A 22,033-nucleotide genomic window follows, 5' to 3' on the forward strand; every position below is an offset into this window, starting at 1 on the left:
ATTCGTACACACATCTGCACTTTGTTGTTCCTGCGAGAGAATTCGCCAGAAAGAGGTATTCAGTCAGTGAGCGAGTGAAGGAAGCACCGGCATTTTAGCGATGACTCATCTGAACGCCTCTGATTGGCCAATGCTTTAATAAGCTCAAAAGAATCATGTGTGATTTGTTATAATGCGCAGCGCTGTATAAACGCATCTATCTCTGGCTAAGCGCCAGCAAGCAATCACAGATCTGAATTTAGCAGCTGATAATATGACTCGCTGAACGTACTTGCACCAGTGTGATTGTATTAAAATTAATAAAATCTTAATCGGCTATTTTTTGTCTTTTGGAAGCTGCATTCAACTTGACTCCCCTCTGTTATAAGCCACACACGTACAACAAACTAATGTCAGAGTGGTATCGTGTACTGTAATCGAATGTAGCCCAAGTTATTACCTGTTAAACAGTAGACAGCACACGCGGTGTTCATCTAATAAGGGTCTCCATCGCTAGCAAATAATAACCTTTGCAGATTTCAATTCAGTGCAGTTCCAGCCACGTTTTCAACGCTCTTTCTGTTCTTAAACGTTACAACTCCGAGTGAACCACTTCAGACGCTCAGCGCGTGCGGCAGGGAACTGAACGACTCATTCAAACTGATTCATGAACCAATTCACTCGTTTGCCAATTGGTTTGATGAAGCCTTTGAACAGAATTGACTCAAAAGAATGAATCATTCGCGAATGGGCATCGCTCATTGCCCAGAGAAAAGTAGACGGGGCGTTTGGAATAAACTGAAGCAGTTATAACATTTATTGCATTAAGATAAAGTAACGAGAGGAGCGTCGCGCACAGTAACGAAGTAAAAGTACAGATTTTCCCCCCAAAATTTACTCAAGTAAGAGTATAAAGTACCCATCTTTAAATGTACTCCGAAAAGTATTCGTTACCCCAAAAAATTACTCAAGTAAATGTAACGAAGTAAATGTAACTCGTTACTACCCACCTCTGTTCATCACACTATTGTGGATTCAATTTTGATTGTGCTGATGTTACCAACGCAATAAAAAAGCTGAGCATCATCAAGTTCAATGACAGGGTATTCACAATGTTGTCTATTATAATTTGAATTTGGTGATAGCACAAATAGATTCATCTTCGGTGCTTTAATTACCTTTCCATATGTTCTCTCACTCGAAAAGCCAACCTGTCCACTGCTTCCGCATCTTTGCGCATGCGTACAAAAGAAGCTACGTCACCGCTTGGCTGGACTTTGCAGGGTTAGTTTAGCTCTTTAATATTAATAAGATCTTACTGACGTTCAATGGTAGCATTCCAAAGTTGAAGACGTGGCTGGCCTATGAACATTAAAATGAGTCCCTAGAAACAAAAATTCGTAAATTTCACCACAGATCTACAGTATACATGCAAGATTTGTGGGCTGATTATATTCACAAAATGTGCTTTTTTTTTCTTTTTTAAGATGACAATATCTAAAATTAGTCGTTGTAAACATTTTCACTTTTAACATTCAGCTTAAAGCTGTATGTTCTACGTTTTAAATTGTTTTAAATGTTGAACGGTACAAAGTGTTTTAATGTTCATTTTAGTGTTTTAACGTGTTGTCCATAATTGTCTAACATATCCTCTGTTTGGAAAATGTCATGAGAATGGTTTGTCAGGAAATTCCAGATAGATGTCTTTGCCCAAAAAAACACTTCTAAGGGAAATGTGGTCATGTCTGAGTCATGTGCAATATTAGGCTACATAAAACGCAGTTTGTAATAACAAATATTGTTTTATGCTCTTTAAATGTAATTATATGATGTGATGGTCTATAGCTATGTTGGTCAAGGTCCAGACCCATTTAATCTTTACATTTAGCAGACGCTTTTATCCAAAACAACTTACAGTACATTCTGGCTAACATTTTATTTTTATACTAACATGTTCCCCTGGGAAACAAACCCATAACCTTTTGCGCTGCTCACACAATGCTCTACCACTGAGCCAATGGAACACACATTATAAAAGTAAATAAATCATGTAGAGGATACTGAACAGCAAATAAAAAGACACACTCTATTTTTCTAGTTTTGGCATGCCACATTGTTAGATAAATGAGGCAATCTGTGCTAACCTTCCCTGCGTGTCAGCACTCAGGACAATGTACAATGAGTCGATGTGAGTTCATGACATCAATAATTCAATTCAAAGCTTAGAGATAGGTTCTGAAATTTATGAAACTGTGAAATCTTTAGAATATGATCGTTTAACCCCAGTTGCCAATACTGTATGTTTTTATTACAGCATGCTGCTCAAACATGATGAAACTTGTATATTACTGTTGAAAAATGAATGGGACGTGTACGCAAACAGACATGTTGTACCTAGAGTTAAGCTCTATGTGTCAAAGCGGGCCTGCAGCTTTTCTCTTTTTCTCTCAGATACTCCGCTGTTAGCAGGGGTACAAGGCTGTCTCATGCTAGCCTCCAAATACGCACAGACCGTACGAAGACGTCAGCCAGCCACCACACACTCGGCTCGCATGTCGGGTAGACTCCTGTCAGTGAAGGCCTGCAGCTGGGTGAAAGAGCGTCGCAGGAAGGAGACCTGGCACCACAGAGATCGCACACTGGTTTGGGATTATGAGTAAACCCTTATTATGCTCTCTGGGGTGTAAATGAGTAATGAGAAAATATCTTAGAAACTGAAAACCATATTCATTTATTTAAGATATCATGATTATCACATTTACAATAAAACACTTAGGCTATACTGATGTTGATGTTGGTGAAACAGTGCAGAACCTAATTTTGTGCAGATATAGTTATTTGGCTACATAATGACAATTAGCAATATTTTTGCATATGTGTAATCTATGCCTGCATTTGTTTCCAATGGGAAGGATTGAACTGGCAAATTTGTTTGGTGTTTTCCGTTCTCAAGTTTAAGTTCAAGTTCAAGTTTAACTTTATTGTCATTCCTCTAAATGTGTGGACGGTCATACAGTGGAACGAAATGTAGAGGCCTCACAGGACCACGGTGCTACATAAATACAGACGTACAACAATGAAGTAAAACAGTATAAACCTATACACAACTAATCTACTGACAGATTTTGACTTCAAATATACTATATATAAATGTTTACCTATACGTAAGCTAAAAAATACAGACTAAATGAATGCTTCACATAATACTATACCTTTACACAATTAACCTACTGACAGATTTTGAATATGAATATACTATATATAAATGTTTACCTATACATAGACTGAAAAAGAAAAATATATAGACTATATGAATGCTTCATATAATACAGTACACTTGTGCAAAGAGAAACATAAGTCAAGCAGCTGGCTGGGGAACAGTGCAAGATGATTTGTAGTGCATGAGCATGTAAACACATATTACTGAGTCTTTCGTGGGATTATGCATATACAGCAGTGTGTGTGAAAAGTGTCTAGTGCGCATAGAGGAGAATTGCACAAAAATTATTTGAATTGCACAAAAAGAAGAAGTTTCAGACAGTTTTTCTGTTATGCGGTAAGGTTGGGGGGTGTTTGCTCACAATAATGAAAATGTTTTACATGTTCAAAAAGCCTCAGACTACTAAGACTAAACAAAACAAAATGTTACAGGTGTTTTTTTATTTTTTTGATAATGATGCACTGTTTTCCAATACAGTGTTTAAACGTACACCTGGTATGTGGGTGGGGGGAGACAAAGCTCACTGCCATTTCTCTGAAACTTCAGAATTCCCTGCACCCCGGAAAAGACTGTTTCTGAGTTTCATTGCCAGATATGAAACTCCGCTCCTGGCCAGGGGCCCTGTGCAGTTTGGCCCTTCTGGCATTTCTGTGTAATTGTGCCACAGCTGTGAAGAGACACTATTACATTGCAGCTATTAATATTAACTGGGACTACACATCTGCCGGACAGCAAAGGTTTGAAAAAGAGAAGTATTTATTTAAATGTATTATTTTGTTTTTCTAAGTAGTTAGACTGAGTTAGTTAAAAGGCAGTTAGTCTGAGTCTGATACAGTTTATTAACTAATAAGAAATAGCATTATATATTATTATATACATTATATATATAATATGTATGTTTAAACAATTTTATAATTAAGGAAGACAAGGGCATGTGACAAAGACATTTTTTATATGAAACACAAAAGAAATAAAAGAGACAAAATGTTAAACCAGCACACAGAATACTGTAAAGTTTGCTGAAAATAATATATAGTATATCTAAGAACAATTATGTCAAGACTTTTTTCAAAATGTATAAATATTTTACCATGGTTATTATAGTAAATTAAAACTAATACCTTGAAAACATTTTTGCGTCTTAAAATTAAAAATAAATGTAAACTGAAATAAAATTAAATATAAAAAAATATTATTTTATTTTAGCGGTTTGCCAAGGAAACATTTATCATTTTCATTTAGTTTAACTTAATGTACTAAATACAAAATTTTTAAATGACAAAGCATACAGCTAAATTAATAAAACGTTGAATTATAAAGGAAATTAAAAGGACAATGGAAAATATAAATGTAAAAACTCTATGATACTAAAACAAAATTGTGCATTTTCACACAAATGGGAGTTGTTGTTAGTTCAATGAGGGATTCACACAGGCTAAGCCACATCCCTTGTCCTCAGGTATTTTGAGTACTAAAGATTTCTTTATTTTAACATAAGAATCCATCCATCCAGTATTATAGAATGCATCTTAACTTTTAAATCATGACTGTTTGAAACTCAACATTGCGAGGTCAAGAGGTTGACACAATGATTGTCAAGTTCAAGAACATGGCAGATCATTCCTGTAACATTCACCCACATGGTATTGCTTACTGGAAGCGGTCTGTGTGTGTTCTGATTTGATTGTGGTAACAGTATGAGTGACACAATAGTGTTGTAACATACAGCACTCTAGTAACAATTAATATGCTATTAAAATAACAGAAAAATACATTTCAAGAGGAAACATTATGGATTATTTTAGCGCTCATCATTTAGCTAAGTAAAACACTTTGAGCAACACAAACATCTGTGTTTGATTTCTTTGGAAATGTTAATCTAAGATCAGAGGTGGAAAGAGTACAAAAATATTCTACTCAAGTAAAAGTACCATTACATTAATGAAATTTTACTTAAGTACAAGTAAAAGTACCAGTCTAAAAATCTACTCAAGTAAAAGTAAAAAGTAGCTCATTTAGGCTTAACTCAGAGTAAAAATTACTTAGTTACATTTTAACAGTGGGAGGGAGTCAAAATGGGACAGGCCAAGAGTGTCAAACTCAGTTCCTGGAGGGCCACAGTCCTGCACAGTTTAGATATAACCCTAATTAAACACACCTGATCCAGCTAATCTAATCATTTAGGTTTATTTGAAAACTACATGATATGTTTGCTGGAGCAGGGTTAGAACTAAACTCTGCAGGGCTACAACCCTCCAGGAACTGAGTTTGACACCCCTGGGATAGGTCTATTAATCTCAAACTAGTTGTTTTTAATTAAAGGAATCAGTTATTTAGAATAATAAAACATTTGGGCTGTTACCAGGCAAATCAGTATCAACAAACTCATCTTTTAATGCAGAGGAAATGCAAAGATTCATTGGAAGTGGCATTTAGATGTATTACACTGTTTAGTGCAGGACAAGAATGCATTTAACCTGCAGTTAAAAATGCATGAATAATGTTTTGATATACAAGACATAAAATGTTGAATACTCATTTGAAATGATAAGAAATTAATTATTTAAAAAAATCAAAAGATACTTTAAATGTGAAATTAAAATGGCCAGTATGTGTCAGCAAGTCACTGTTAAAAAGTGAGTCATTGCGATTGAACCGAATCATTTAAACGGTTGATTCATTCAGGAACGAAACACTGTCACGTTGCTCAGAGACGCAAAACTGTGCTTTGGTGGCTGTGTTTGGATTATTTTCTGTTGTAGAAGTAGAGCTAAAAAAGGCAATATGGTGTCTAAAATGCAAGTCTCTTAACTTATTTACTGAACTGTTATATATATGTATGTATATATTCATGATGATTTTTGGAGGAAACGATGGCATTCTTTGTGTGATTTTGATTTAATATATGAAATTACATAAATATGTGAATTTTCTGCCGCTATATCTTCAATTTTGTGATCATTCTAAATGCATTTTAGGAGACTGAATCACACAGTGAAAGAACGCACTATAAATGCGCGCGCACATCATTAAAACAAAAATAGCACACTCCTCACCACGGTCTTTTTAGCTAATTTGTGCAAAACCTCTTGCTAAAATGTCAAAGCTTCATTTTAACCACCAATGCAACGATGCAATTATTTAGCTTACCTCTACATTCTTGCGAAGGGTTGATGTCTTGTCGAGATTTTATAAGATGCTAGTTTGGTCTTCCTAGGCAAGTACAGCTTACACTGCATAATAGAGCATACACATGGCCAGGGGTTCACTTCATTTCCTTCGAGTTCAACTTCAGAATATGACGGGGTTTCGTTTTCAGCGGTGTCTGCACCACTAACGCCTGTTTTGTCCGTCTGCATCTTTCTTGTGATTTTAGCGCCAGTTTGCCCTCCTGCCCATTATGCCGTAGTTTCCAGGGAGCGATTTATTTTTTTTATTTTTATTTTTTTTACTCAGTAATTAATGTGTTTTAAAATGTAGCGAAGTACAATACTTCAAACAAAATATACTTAAGTAAAAGTAAAATTACAGATTTAAAAAATTACTTTAAAAAGTATTAGTACACAAAAAAGCTACTCAATTACAGTAACGCGAGTAAATGTAATTCGTTACTTTCCACCTCTGTCTAAGATACAAATTAAACACAGGCTGTTCCTAAGTCCAAAGCAGTGAGTCTCTGAAAAATATTTACAGATACAATATACCCTTTTTTTATTGTAAAGAAATATCATCTGAAGCTGCATCTTTCTCACATGTTCCCATTAGGATCATTATACTTTGACAACACGGCACCCTTTGAGAAAGAAGATGACGTCATTTTACCCGGCCAAGAGCACACTAACCAGTGGGAGGTGACATCTGACCCCTACAGCTGCGGACCCCCCATGCATCACTTACACATACCTTTCCCACTTTGACATTGTTAAGGACTACAATACAGGGTTAATAGGCACAATGCTGATCTGCAAGAAAGGTATGAGAGGCAGAAACAAAATCCAGGACTCACAATGTGATGTTTATTATGACATTCATGCTTAGATGGATTAAGATGCCCACCTTTAATTTTCCTCTTGACCACTAAATATCATCACTAAAAACATCATACTGAATGGCTATTCTCTTATTTATTAGGACTCTTCATCTTTAAACCAATATTTGTTAAATATATTATATCTAAACAGTTATGAGATCAAATTTATTAATGTATTGATTGATTGACATTGGATTATAGTGATCTTTGGATTTATTTTATGTTAGACATTAAATGTGTTTATGTCTATTTGGGGGATTTGTGGACATAAATAATTATTTATTTAGATTTGTACAGTAACAAATATATTTTATTTAAGTGAACTGAGGCAGAAGGCTGTCGGTGGCAAGTGGTTACGAAAATGTTTAAAATGTCAGCTTTAAAATGGAAAAGTGGATTTTTAGACAATTACTGTGGCCTTGTTCCACAGGCACCCTAGACAGCTCCTGAAATCAGATTTATTTCCATCAGGAGGCTGTGCTGTTGTTTGGAGTGTTTGATGAGAACAAGAGCTGGTACAGCACTGGGGGCCCTAAATGGCCACACAATGTGAAATACACTATAAATGGCTACACAAATGGCTCTGTACCAGGTTGGATTGATATTTTTCACACATAACATATAATTTCTACAAATCAGTTTACGTGTAAAACTCCTCCTTGTCATCCTCAAGAACTGGACATCTGTGCCCACTCCAAAGTCAGCTGGCGTTTCTACAAAGCTATGAATAGAGCCTGGATAGGAAGATTTTTAAATGAATAGTTCATGAAATTGTGTGGTTTCCCTGGCAGGTCTTACCTTTCAAGTGCCTGCTAATGTGTGAGGAAATGAGCCAGCTGCTGGGGTGGACACCAGTCATAGCGGCACTAGTGGCAGTTCCACTAAATTCCCATCAAAATATTTAAAGCAGGGGCCTCAGCAAAAAAAGCAGTATTTACTCAGTATAAAGATGGCAACTTTAAAGAGAGAGCGGATGACAAGCAGACAAAGAAATTGCTTGGGATTCTCGGGCCAGTGATAAGAGCTCAAATCAGAGATGTCATAAAGGTGTATAATCACTGCTCTAATCATTACTATTTTTATTGTTTCTGGACAGTATGCATGATGATTGTAATGTGGTTTCTATAGATTGTCTTTAAAAACAAAGCATCACTTCCGTATAGTATTTATCCTCATGGACTGACCATTGATAAAGCAGCAGAAGGAGCCAGTTATCCTGCGGGAGGTTTTTCTAATGTCTATGAATTTACATTCATCAACTCTACATTATACATGTATACAAGTCATGTATCTTTATTTAAATCAGCAGATGAAATAAGTTTGAATTGGTTCTTAGAAAGAGTAACCCATTCAGCCTTTTTTAGAATTATTATTTTTTCTTTCCAGATTAATTATTATTAACATTGTCCTTATTTTTTTCAAAGCTACATTTTTCAAATATAGGTATTAAAGTCATCTGGTGAAAAACTGATGTATCACAATATCAATCAAAGTAAAATAAAAATTCTCAGTATTTTACAATAACATGTAGCCCTAATCTCTAAAGTTCTTTATCAATTATGTAGATACATATAAAATCATAAAATAAGAAAGTGAGTGTGAATGTTATGAGAAAATGTTCATTTGAAAGGGAACCAGAAGAGATTTACACATACACATGGAGTGTGTCTGAGGAAGACATACCAACGGACAGTGACCCCAGATGTCTGACCAGGAACTACCACAGTGCAGTGGACACTCCTCAAGACATTGCCTCTGGTCTTGTGGGTCCTCTTCTCATCTGTAAGAGCTAGTCCCTCAGAAAAGTGAATGCCCAGGTAACTGCTTTCCATTTGAAATATATTAGGCCACTGAATATGATTAGTATTAGTGCTCTGCATTTAACCCATCCAAAGTGGACACACACACACACACCGTGAACACATACCCGGAGCAGTGGGCAACCATTTATGCAGCTAAAATGTAATTTTGACTGCAAAACTCAATATAAATATCCATGCTTCAAACTGTACATTATAATGTTGTGATGACTAAATTCACTAGTGTTTAAAATGACAGATTTTAGTTTTCAGTGTTTTGATTTACATCAATAAATTTAAATAGTTTTCATAGAATTTTTTATCAGTATAGGCCATGATTTTAATATTGCTGCTCCCTCACCCCTTAGAGTACAAGAAAACCAAACAGAATCGACCCCCACAGCTCTTAACAGTCAGTAGAGGTGGTTTATTGGCTTGCAGACTGTTGTTATCAGGGTGTGCCATTTGAGGAAACCCAGAGCATAACAGACAGACGGCACTGCTCAATCCAGACTGGTGTGGGTGGGTGGTGTTGAGCAGTGTTAAACTGATATTTGATTGAAAGATGCCTGCTGTGATTTATCCTCTAGCTACAGACGTCATGCTGTTGGACAGCTACACCTCAGAGCCCCTCCCACTCAGCCCACTGTGCTGCCGATAAAAGAAGTACTTCTGTCACATTCGAAGACCAAATGGAACAGTAACTAACATGTTCTTATTTTACATCTGACTAAAACAAAAATGTCTTTGTTAGTTGTCACCAGTACAAAACCAAACAAATAGAAAGTGGCTTTAGAAAATATTAATGGCTCCAATATTATAAGGTTTAATATACAGTTGTGTTCAAAATTATTCAACCCCCTTGACTTGCAAGACAGGATAACTGTGATTGCTGTGGAGGATAACATTTTATGAAATCAATTTAACAAAGGCATCAGTAAAGTATTAGAGAAAGTTTGTTAATACACTTTTGATTGATTCTGAGAATGGAACATTGATGAATCATGATAAAATTCAAATTGACTCTAAACATTCATGTTCAAAATTATTCAACCCCCTTTGTGCAGAATCTTTTATTCTTTAAAATTACATATAAACGCTGTCTGTAAGTGTTTAGAAGCTTCTGTCACCTCTCTACTACAGTCTTGGCCCATTCCACACCTGAAAAAGCTTTCAGATCACTGATAATCTTTGGTTTTCACATTGCCACTGCTTTCTTCAAATTCAACCAGATATTTGAAATGAGAATTAAGCCTGGAGACTGAACAGGTCACTCAAGTACATTCTATGACTGATCCCTGAACCAAGCAGAAGTAGATTTGGATGTGTACTTTGGTATGACTGGCCTGCAGGAAAGTCCATTGATCATCAGCTTCAGTTTTTGCACCAAAGGCATCACAATTCTTGTCAAAATGGCCTGACACTTTAAAGAATCCATGATGTCCTTCATACAGTCATGATTTCCACTTCCTTCTACAGTAAAGAAACCCCATAACAGGACTGATCCACCTCCAAGTTTGATAATGGAGATGGTGTTCTTCTGCTTATGAGCTTTGCCTTTTTTGCAGCAGACATACCGCTGATCCATGGGTCCAAAAAGTTCCAGTTTGGTCACATCACTCCATAAAACATTCCTCCAGAGCTCCACAAGTCTACACAAATGAATTTTATCAAGTTCAAGTTGGCTTTTTGTTCTTCTTGATCAAGAGTGGTATTTATCAAGATGTCTCAACATGAAGGTCATACTTGTCTAGTGTTTTTCTTACACACTGCATTGAAATGGTTTTCCTCCTTTCATCGGGTCATCTTGCAAGTCTTTGGCTGTACATTGCAGGTTTTTTCTCAGTTGCTCTGATTAAACATTTTATGATATTGTGCTTTTTCTTCCACACCCTCAAAGATTTTCTGGTAAAACACACTTTAAGCTAAGGAATAAGGCTGAGAGCTGTGTCTCTAGGAACTTTCAATGTCTTGGAAATCATCATATAGCCTTAGCCTTTCTAAAGTAATACAATATTTCTTCTCTTTTGCTTTTGTGAGATCTCTGTTGACATTTTGCTACTCAAGTTCAATACATGCATGGGCCATACTGTATGTGTAACAGCTCAAGCTAATTCTGTTTTTAATAGAGTTTCTAAAGGCTTAATTGTGTTTTGAGACTGTTTTATTCCCCACCATTCAAATAAGTGATTTAAAAACAGCAATGTTGAATAGGGGTTGAATAATTATGACATAGCAGTATTATTAAAAAATCTTATAACTCAAATATATTACATTATATATTGACAATATCACTTTTAATATGCCAGTGAACTGTTATAGATGCAAGTTTTATTATATCCTGGATCTTCAGAAAAGCTTGTATTTGTAAAGTACTGCAGTCTCTAGGGGGTTGAATAATTTTGAACACAACTGTAAGTAAACTACTAAACAAAAGTTTAATAATTTTTTTGTACATTTTAAATACAGTAGAAACAGTAATTTTGTGTATTGCTACAATTTAAAATAACTTTTTCTATTTTAAGATATGATAAAATCTTTAAGATATGATAAAATCGTTCTACTTTTTTTTTTCCTTCATCAAGGTGACACATCAGTAGTTCAAGTGACAGCAGACATCCATAAGTCTTTGGATAGCTTTGCATCCTCTCTGGCTAAGGCGATAGAGAACGATGCCAAGCTTCAACTCTTTGGGGAATGGACTCAAATTCCAACAAGTCTGTGCACAGTATGAAACACACAGAGCTCCCCATTACCTGGATGGACAGAGACTCAGGATGCAAAGCATCGATGAAGGAATAGTTAAAAATGATGATGATGAAGAAGTAGAGCATAAGGAACAAATAGGTGACACTTCCATGTAGTTCTTTGACTCTGTAAATGGACCCACATTGTGTAATCTACAGCTTTTAAAGGTACAGAACATTAAATGAACACACAAGGTAAATGTTTATGGATATACAGTGATTCATGTATAATTTACATACCAGGTAAACAACATAACCTTTTTTTGCATTATGCCAGCCGGTATTAAGAGGCTTCTTTGTCAATGGCTGCATTCTTTGTTTTGCAAGCCACAACACAAAGCTTTTTTAGTACTGTTATTAATATTTTTTTTGCTTGTTTTTTCTTATGGGTACTCAAGCTTTAAGTCATGTTTTATTTGAATCACAACACATTAATGTTTAAAGTGGTTTGAAAATGAAACTGAACTTAATCTGAAAATCTATGGACAAACATTTAAAAAAAATGGCTTGCTGTCCTTAACAGTGCTGAACAAGTTTAGCATAAAATGGCATGCTAATAAACGATGAGATATTTCATCTTAGCTTTTCCCAGCGATCACTAGCCACTTAGCAGAATGCTCAAGCCAACAGCTGCAACAATGAAAGGCCATCTGTGCTGTTAGGAGAGAGAAACACGACCTGCCAACTATCGCTAGAACCATTTGGCTAGACAGCAGTGGGTTTTATGTATAGACGGAGTCAAAAACAGCTCTCATTTTAATAAACTTTTACAAACATTCTGCAGTGTAACAATGTATAATGGCTGTTTTTGATAATGAGATATTGCAAGTAGTACCTGTAAATTGGGGTCAGACAGAAGTACCCTGTGCAACGCAAGATTTAGTAATGACAAAAAAAGCAATTTTTATACACAACATTGGTAAAGACTAAGAGAACGTTTTTAGCAAACTCGTGTTTGACATGCATAATTTCTGGTATACAAACATCCGAGTTCTTCATTTGAGGCTACAATAGGATTTCACAATTAACACTGCTCAAAGCTCAGCCGGTTGATTTAACAAATGAATATTGCACTTAAATACTCTCAAGAACCAGCTGTCTATAGTCACATCTTCCGATTGCTTACATGTCATCTTATTTGCATGAACTCCCCAGTCGCACTTTACTCTCATATAGAGTAATAAGTAAGAAAAGTCTCATTAAAAAATAATAATGCCAAAAAAATGAACTAATAAGGAAATAATCTATTTTGTAACTTGTACAAATCTCAAATGCTCAAGTGCACTGTAGAAAAAAAAACATTCACTGTTCATCCTCGTTCTCTTGTCCTGAGCCTTCTGAACGATCACCCTCCACGCGGTCTGAGAAAAACAGAAGGAAACAGGAAGAAAGATCACTCAATTAGATACCCGTTATCTGTTTTACCCTGTGGTAAAACCAAATGCTGGAGTAAATATCCACTGATAAACGCTTCTTTAAAAAAAATCAAACCGACCCCAAATTTTTGAAAGATAGTTTACATATTTGATAATTTATATAACAATTGTTTAGAATCTTAAATATTTCGTGCTCACTTGGCCATTAACTTCATTTGTTTAAATCTTTTTAGTTTAATTTTAATTTAATTATTTTTTCCAGCTTTAAGTGAAAAAAGCCAAGTTTTCAGTGTGGGCTTGAGACTTTTGGATCTCATTGTATGAATACATTCAGGAGAGTTAAAGAAAGAACACAAAGAAGTTCACCTGTTCTGACGTGATTTAATGAAGCCAGCATTCGGAGCATGAAGGAAGCAGGAACAGTGATGGTGTTCCTGGTCTCTTCCAGCATTAACTCATTACGAGCAATCACCTACAGCACACAAACAAATCAGGAAATTAAATCCACAAACTAGCCAACTATTCACAAATACACACATACATATATACATATATATATATATATATATATACACAAGTGTCCATTTATATTGATATTTAATAAATATAAATGGATACTTACTCCTATAGCTACGATATAGACATACCAATACAACTGCTTAAAATGCTATTTAATAATAATAATAATAATAAATAAAACAGTATGTAGAACTCTAGTGTCCTCTACTGGGGGTTTTAATTACAGTCGTGGCCATAAGTTTTGAGAATTTCATAAATATTAGTTTTCAAAAGGTTTGCTGCTAAACTGCTTTTAGATCTTTGTTTCAGTTGTTTCTGTGATGTACTGAAATATAATTACAAGCACTTCATACGTTTCAAAGGCTTTTATCGACAATTACATGACATTTATGCAAAGAGTCAGTATTTGCAGTGTTGGCCCTTCTTTCAGGACCTCTGTAATTCGACTGGGCATGCTTTCAATCAACTTCTGGGCCAAATCCTGACTGAAAGCAACCCATTCTTTCATAATCACTTCTTGGAGTTTGTCAGAATTAGTGGGCTTTTGTCCGTCCACCCGCCTCTTGAGGATTGACCACAAGTTCTCAATGGGATTAAGATCTGGGGAGTTTCCAGGCCATGGACCCAAAATTTCAACATTCTGGTCCCCGAGCCACTTAGTTATCACTTTTGCCTTATGGCACGGTGCTCCATCGTGCTGGAAAATGCATTGTTCTTCACCAAACTGTTGTTGGATTGTTGGAAGAAGTTGCTGTTGGAGGGTGTTTTGGTACCATTCTTTATTCATGGCTGTGTTTTTGGGCAGAATTGTGAGTGAGCCCACTCCCTTGGATGAGAAGCAACCCCACACATGAATGGTGTCAGGATGCTTTACTGTTGGCATGACACAGGACTGATGGTAGCGCTCACCTTTTCTTCTCCGGACAAGCCTTTTTCCAGATGCCCCAAACAATCGGAAAGGGGCTTCATCGGAGAATATGACTTTGCCCCAGTCCTTAGCAGTCCATTCACTATACTTTCTGCAGAAGATCAATCTGTCCCTGATGTTTTTTTTGGAGAGAAGTGGCTTCTTTGCTGCCCTTCTTGACACCAGGCCATCTTCCAAAAGTCTTCGCCTCACTGTGCGTGCAGATGCGCTCACACCTGCCTGCTGCCATTCCTGAGCAAGCTCTGCACTGGTGGCACTCCGATCCCGCAGCTGAATCCTCTTTAGGAGACGATCCTGGCGCTTGCTGGACTTTCTTGGACGCCCTGAAGCTTTCTTTACAAGATTTGAACCTCTTTCCTTGAAGTTCTTGATGATCCTATAAATTGTTGATTTAGGTGCAATCTTAGTAGCCACAATATCCTTGCCTGTGAAGCCATTTTTATGCAACGCAATGATGGCTGCACACGTTTCTTTGCAGGTCACCATGGTTAACAATGGAAGAACAATGATTTCAAGCATCACCCTCCTTTTTAACATGTCAAGTCTGCCATTCTAACCCAATCAGCCTGACATAATGATCTCCAGCCTTGTGCTCGTCAACATTCTCACCTGAGTTAACAAGACGATTACTGAAATGATCTCAGCAGGTCCTTTAATGATAGCAATGAAATGCAGTGGAAAGGTTTTTTTGGGATTAAGTTAATTTTCATGGCAAAGAAGGACTATGCAATTCATCTGATGACTCTTCATAACATTCTGGAGTATATGCAAATTGCTATTATAAAAACTTAAGCAGCAACTTTTCCAATTTTCAATATTTATGTAATTCTCAAAACTTTTGGCCACGACTGTACATCTTGAAACAAACAACAGGTCTGTGTCCATATTCACAATCAAATCAAATAGAAAACATTGTCCATACCTCTTCGGCTAGGACTCTGTTAAATGACGCTGACTGTTCTAAAGGCGACCACAGCTTGATGTCATAGTCTATTCCAGATGAAGCAAGAACTGCAAAAAAAAAGACCAAAATGTCAGACCAAATGATGTGATAATATAAAACAAGATCTTGACTGGTTCTCTGTCTATTGTCTTGCTCACTGGGGTCATAAGGGTGAGGCTGCAGGCAGTTGACCACATGGTTGTCAGCCTCCAGCAGCATCAGGTGCTCTCCCGTGTGTCTGTCCCAGACGAAGATATGGCCACAATCCGAGCCACTCATCACAAAGTTATTGCCCCAGAAACACGACTCCTTTATCTACATGTACAACCAGGTCAGAAAGGCTAATGTAATGTCTGTGTATGGTTCTTTACAAAATATGGCTAGAACTAATAAGTTCGTGTACAATATACATAAGGCAATTAACTGTCAGCCTACCATGGTCCTGGAGTTGCGGTGGCCCTTGTACATCATCTTGACAGAGGGTCTCCTGATATTCTGAGTTTCACTCTCTTCCATCTCTCGCCGTTCTTTTCTCCTGCGGAACAGCTCCTGGATCCGAGCTGCAGCAGAGCGTCTATGAAAAGTGGACCATGCAGAATAGTGCTTATGAAAAATCAACTTTAAAACATTTTTTTGCATACAATCTAGATGCTGCTTCACCTATCAAGCAAAAACTTTTGTGTGCATTAATTCATATAATAGTTTTTTTTAATATATATATATATATATTTCATAAATAAATAACAGCTGAACCACCTCAGAAATAGCAATTATTGAAAATACTCAGTAAGAAAAAAAAAATTCAGTATTGCTTTATAAACCAGACAATATTTCAAAGTAGAGTAAAACAAATACACAGGAAAAAAGAAAGGGGGTTACAGAATCATTAATCATCTAAGTGGTCTAAGAGAAGTCCCCATGTGCCTTCAAATCTTTTTGGTGAGCTAAGCTTACTAAAACATAACAGTTTCATTTTAATAATACAGAGCATCTCATTTAGCCATCTCTTGAAACAAGGGGCTTGTGAAGATTTCCAATTAAAAACTATTACCTTTTTGGTCGCACTCATGCCCACCATTCGAGCATGCTGATGGTAATTTGCTTGGTTAGTAACTAACCAAAGGGTCATTACTCAAACATTATGTGCACTCTCAGGCAGTGAAGTTAACAGGAACTGCTTAATTACATACATCATTTAGTTAATAACATTTTACACAGCTACACAATATGAAATCCAGGTTAATGAAAAGTAAATCAAATCTGAACACCTTGCAATTATATTAGTGTCCATCTCAGAAACATTACAGTACCTTATCATCCTATCACCTACAGATGATCCTCTGTAATTCAATCTAATGAGAAGAGTAGCATTTTACTTTTGACTGTCCAAAGGATAAACACTGTTTAACAAACATGCTCATGTTTTATGGGACTTCCCGCTTGTCATAACATGTGACTACACATCGTGATGATTTGCATCATTAAACATCTTGACATGACGAGAGTCCATACCTCTGTCCCGGCCCTCCTCTGTACCTGGCTGAAGGGATAAGGATGGGGTCATCGTCGCTGTCATCAGAGTCCTGATTGCGGGATGGCTGAGTCGAACCCTGACCACCCGTTCCTGTGGTCTCGCTCCTCCTGCACCGCACACTCAGCTCCCCCGAACCAGCAGCCTGGAGCTCCTCTGACGGAGCACTGGGACGAGCCGTGGCTTCAGTAGACAGGCCCTCTGGTGGTGCCGCAAGTGGTGTGCTGTTTTGAGAGTTGATAGAGGTCTTTTCTGTGCCACTGTCTGCAGTTTGGCCCCCATCAGGTGTGGGTTGACTCTCTAAGGGTGAGCTTGAACCTAGTTATGAGAGAAAAGTTAAGATAACCTAAAATAGGCCACACAACCAACACAAATTTTTTAGTAATGGGCATGTGGTTGTAGACTCACATTGCTCTGATGTTTCTCCAGTGGGCTCCGCTCTGGTCTGGCTCTCACACACCTCCCCAGACTTATGTCTCCCACTGCTGCCTTTGGCACCGGACGTTGGACTGCTCCTGTAAACCGTCGAAAAATAAAGTTTGTGATTTGCTCTTACAAAAAATGCCATTCTTGAAAATAATATACTCACAATTAAATAAAGGAGGAAGCCATAGAGAATTTCAGACAAACATGGTCATTTCAAAGTAAAGGGTCTTTGTGAACTGTTTCATAACTCATTTTTATATACATAAAACTGACATCTAACTTGAGAAAATGCAACTCGTGACGATACATTGATGTAATAAGACACAAAACAATCGGTCAGTGCAAGAAACTGAACAGTTACCACACAATGTCCGAACTGTTAGAACTCTCTTGTGCATGTTCTCAGCAGCAGGCGCGCGAGGCATCTTCTTCTTGCTTTACAGCAGATGCAGACTTATAAGTGCATTACCGCCACTTTTTTATTGTATGTTTTAGCCTTGATTCCCATCCACTTACATTATAAGACTGGCACTAAAAAATATCAGCACATAACTCCTGTGCTTGCCTCTCTCCACTGTTTACTGGTTAGGTCACGGATTGATTGTAACACTTTGATTTTGTTTATAAAGCTTTACATGGTCTTGCCCCTCAGTATATCAGTGATCTTCTTGTCCCATATAATGCTTCAAGATCCTTACGTTCTTCCAGTCAACTACTTCTCTCTGTTCCTCGCTCACGTTACAAAACTAAAGGTGACCGGGCCTTCTCAGTAGCTGCCCTCTCTATATTAGATCCTCCCCTTCTGTTTCTACTTTTAAATCTTCATGAAAAACGTATCTGTATTCTTAATGTTTTGAATGATGGTGTTTATATTTTGACATGTTTTCAAGGTTTTGATCCAGTGTGTTAATTCTGTTTTAGTATTGGTTTCATTTTTGTTTTAATACCCCTGTATAGCACTTTGGTTGCAACTTCTGTTGTTCTGAAATGTGCTCTATAAATTAATAAACTAAACTAAAATTTTAATTTTTGGGACGAACTATCCCTTTATCCCTTTTTAAACTGAAAGTAATGACTTGTGGTTCAGTAACAAGCCATTTTAGGTTTTATTTCAAAATAATATCTTGTGAATTTGTGAGCCTTTTATGAGTGATTCATTAAAAGAACCAGTTCATCAGAGTCATTGGTTTATATATATATATAAACTAGCCACTTGAGGGGGTGATTTGCATGCTGAGGTCAAGGCTGGTTCTCTGGTCACTCACCATTCATCCGTGAAATCCAGTTTGATGGTGCTAGTGGTGGTGCCTTCAGTGCTGTAGTGCAGACTAAGGACCGGTTCTGCTGTGCCAGTCCGCCCAGGCCCTGTAGGAGTGCTGCTGCTGCAACTGCCAGAGCTGGAGCCAAGTGAAGGTGCTGATGTGGATAGCACAGATTCTGTAGTGTCTGGGGAAGCTTTGCGGACACCTGTACTTTGAACACTGATTACATGTCCTGCTGCTTCTGCACCTCCTGGAACAAAGACAGAGGAAACATGTAAGATGTAAAACCGACCTTTTACAAATAGTGCTTTCCTTAGGAACATTACATTTGTCACTACTACAGTTAATCACAGAAGCAGCTTTTCTGAAATATTAGCATGTGATTATTGAGCCAAGTAGTGAACTAGTTCATACTAAGCTTCAGATGCTCAGATTTAACTTTACAAGCATATTGGGCACATATTAATGCCTTTTTTTACATGACCGTATTTTAGATCCCCTAAACCTACCACATAAAATTCAACAATTACCTTACCAGCTATTTATAAGCATAAATTTAGGAGTTTATTGAGGAAAAAGTTGTAGTTAACAGAGAATTGGTCCCCAAACTAAACTGTGACCAAAAAGAAACAAAAAAGGTGGGGAAAAGGGATGTAGCAAAGTGGGTTGCGCAGATAAACTACAAAGAATTATATTAGAGTTTGTTAACCCTTTGAAGTCGATTAACGCGGATACGCGTTTTGAGTCATTTTCTCCTGATAACCCCGAAAAGAACTTAAATTACACTTTCAGTTTTAATCGTACAGATAAGAGCAATACATCAATCGAATCTGTAAAGGGTCTACTTTTTTTTGGATACAGACATAATAACAACAAAACTTTGTGCACTTATAAAATAAAGATAGCAAACAAGGTGTGCTGTCTGCAGCCTTTGTCTGCGCTGATCTTTTTTTATAAACACGTCATTAAATGAACTGTAACTCCGTGAATACTCAACGAAGAGACATGAGAGAGATATCTATAGAAAGCTTGACATGTCTACTTTTAAACTAAACAAGTGCCGCCGAAAACAGATTTTCTGTGATAAAGTAATCCATATGAAAACAACGCGATGTCTGTTTTTCATGTCTCCCTTCATTATATCTAATGTGACCACGCCCCCGCGCTGAACGCGCTATTCAGATTCAAACTGAAGCGCGCGGCTTGAATATGCCCATAACAGAAGAAAAAGCAGCGAGCCTGTTCTTCAAGATTTCATTTTACTGTTTGCTGCGCGATGAGAGGAATAAGACATAATTCACCCCAAAAAGATTTCATGTGGTTGAGGATTTGAGAAATGGATTTCCTCAGAAAAAAAAGAATGAAGCACTTTATTCAGCAGAGATCATAAACAGTTCAACAATTGCAAGCAGTTAACTCAAAGCAAAGATTTAGCACAATGCAAGGTAAAAGGGATCAAATGACTTGAATATTTCTTGTTCTGAGAGGGAAAATATGCAGACACCAGTATGTCATGACATTATTTGTACATGACATAATTAGAAAGATGAGCTTTATATGAACTTGGCCCCACAAAAGGGGAGAAAAAGTATGTCCACAGACTGAAAATGATTCCCAGAAAGCCTCTGTATCTTTCTGTAAGTTTCTCTGTTTAAGGAGAGGCACATCTACAGAGTCTTCTTAAGATGACTGAAGACAAAAGCCACTTTAATCAGAAATGCATAGAGCTCAGACGCAAGGGAGTGAAAGACAATGAGGAAAAGGAGAGGAAAAAAGAGGGAAGGACGCACCCTGCTCCTCATCCAGAGTCATGGATCCAAGCTGTTTGTTTACCACAGATGAGGGAGAATCTGAAACAAAAAGAAGACGTACTGAACAACTGAAACCACAGAGCCAGTACAAACATTTAAGTGCAGACCTAAATCCTCAGGAAACACGCTGCAGCACAGGCAGAGTAAAGAAAAAAAAAAACCTTCCCTCAAAACTCAAAAACCACAAACTTTGTAAAGATGAGTCTAGAAGGCTTAGTTCTGGGTTAAAGAAACTAAACCAAGGGTTACAGATTGGGTAGGCTGTTCCTTCAAAAATGTGAAATGACATCCAGGAGGTGAGCATTTCCAAGAGCACAGTTTATAAAGAACAAACTGATGCATAGCCTTCTTTACTGCAGTATTCACTTTCAGACAGAATAAACAAGTTAGACAGAAATTGGTAGTTCAGGAGTTGAGACTGATGGTGGCAGAAAAGTTTATTCAGATGCCAGACCCATGTTCACATTGACAGTCCATTGTAGCGAAACTCCAGAGACCCCCCACCACCACCACTGAAGAAGTTGTTGTTGATGAACTAATAGTGCAATGCTTTAAGCACAGAAAATACATTTCACACAGTAGGGTTATCGAATAAAATAAACTTTTGCTGAATTGCCTGGCTTCACAGACAACAAATATGTTCAGTTTGCCTTGAACCATTTCATATGTGTCTACAATAACTAAACACATCACACTCGGTGATAGCATTAAGAATGATTTTGTGGAATATTGAAAAAGGGAAGAAGAACAAGAGAAGGTATGAAAAGAACAAGATTAATATGGATCAATGTTCAAGGTTTAAATAGGACGGGGAAAAAAAAACTGCCTACACCAACCAGTACAAACCAGCTTTATATGTAAATATGTGGTTGCATTCCAGTTCAAACAATCAACAGATGGAAGTACCGGTATATGCATATTGTTTGACATCTGAGCTCTGTTCCAAGATCTAGTAAGCTGCCTCACTAACTACTGACTACAAAGGCAGGCATCTTCTCAGGGCCTGTTCTAAATCCAGGTGCATTTGATGTGGACACATGTCTGTGATGTCAATTTTTCCCAATTGTCAATTCATAAGGGCTGTGACTCAGGGTTCAAAAGTAAAAAAAAAAAGTACCTTTATTCAACAAGGACACATTACATTTATCAAAAGTGACAGTAAAGATTTTTGCATCGTTAACAAAAAAAAATTGTACTTCAAATAAATGCTGCTCTATTGAAATTTCTATTCATCAAAAATACAGTGGGAAAGCAAAACTGGGAAATACGTGTCCCCCTGAATATCTATGACCATTGTGACTGAATATTTGTGATCATAAGATTTTGGGCAGCTTTTGTGTCAGGTGGTTATCTGATGTCTAAAAATGTCATGTAGTTGGGCAGCTCCCTAAGTTTTGGAACACAGCTCTGCTTATGCTGAATGTGAGCGTGAATGAGCAGCAGTTAGATGTGTGTGTGTGTC

At 37.1% G+C, this 22,033-nt stretch overlaps 1 protein-coding gene and 1 pseudogene across 1 annotated transcript in view; one reads left to right on the forward strand and one right to left on the reverse strand.

The window, feature by feature from the left end:
* The first annotated feature begins 2,157 nt into the window (after positions 1–2,157).
* Positions 2,158–9,689, forward strand: LOC132153275 (coagulation factor V-like; annotated as a pseudogene).
* Positions 9,690–12,513: 2,824 nt separating this feature from the next.
* Positions 12,514–22,033, reverse strand: part of LOC132153050 (DDB1- and CUL4-associated factor 6-like) — a 33,845-nt gene continuing 24,325 nt past the window's right edge. Inside the window, exons 12-21 of the mRNA XM_059562190.1 lie at positions 20,551–20,610; positions 18,764–19,010; positions 17,486–17,587; positions 17,054–17,383; positions 16,852–16,893; positions 15,977–16,115; positions 15,700–15,856; positions 15,521–15,609; positions 13,518–13,623; positions 12,514–13,136 (exon numbers count right to left, since the gene is read on the reverse strand). Coding sequence (XP_059418173.1) covers positions 13,078–13,136; positions 13,518–13,623; positions 15,521–15,609; positions 15,700–15,856; positions 15,977–16,115; positions 16,852–16,893; positions 17,054–17,383; positions 17,486–17,587; positions 18,764–19,010; positions 20,551–20,610 — 1,331 coding nt within the window. The 3' untranslated portion in view covers positions 12,514–13,077. The remainder of the gene's footprint in view (positions 13,137–13,517; positions 13,624–15,520; positions 15,610–15,699; positions 15,857–15,976; positions 16,116–16,851; positions 16,894–17,053; positions 17,384–17,485; positions 17,588–18,763; positions 19,011–20,550; positions 20,611–22,033) is intronic.

The sequence above is a fragment of the Carassius carassius genome, chromosome 11 (genome assembly GCF_963082965.1).
Source record: "Carassius carassius chromosome 11, fCarCar2.1, whole genome shotgun sequence".
Taxonomy (NCBI): Eukaryota; Metazoa; Chordata; class Actinopteri; order Cypriniformes; family Cyprinidae; genus Carassius; species Carassius carassius.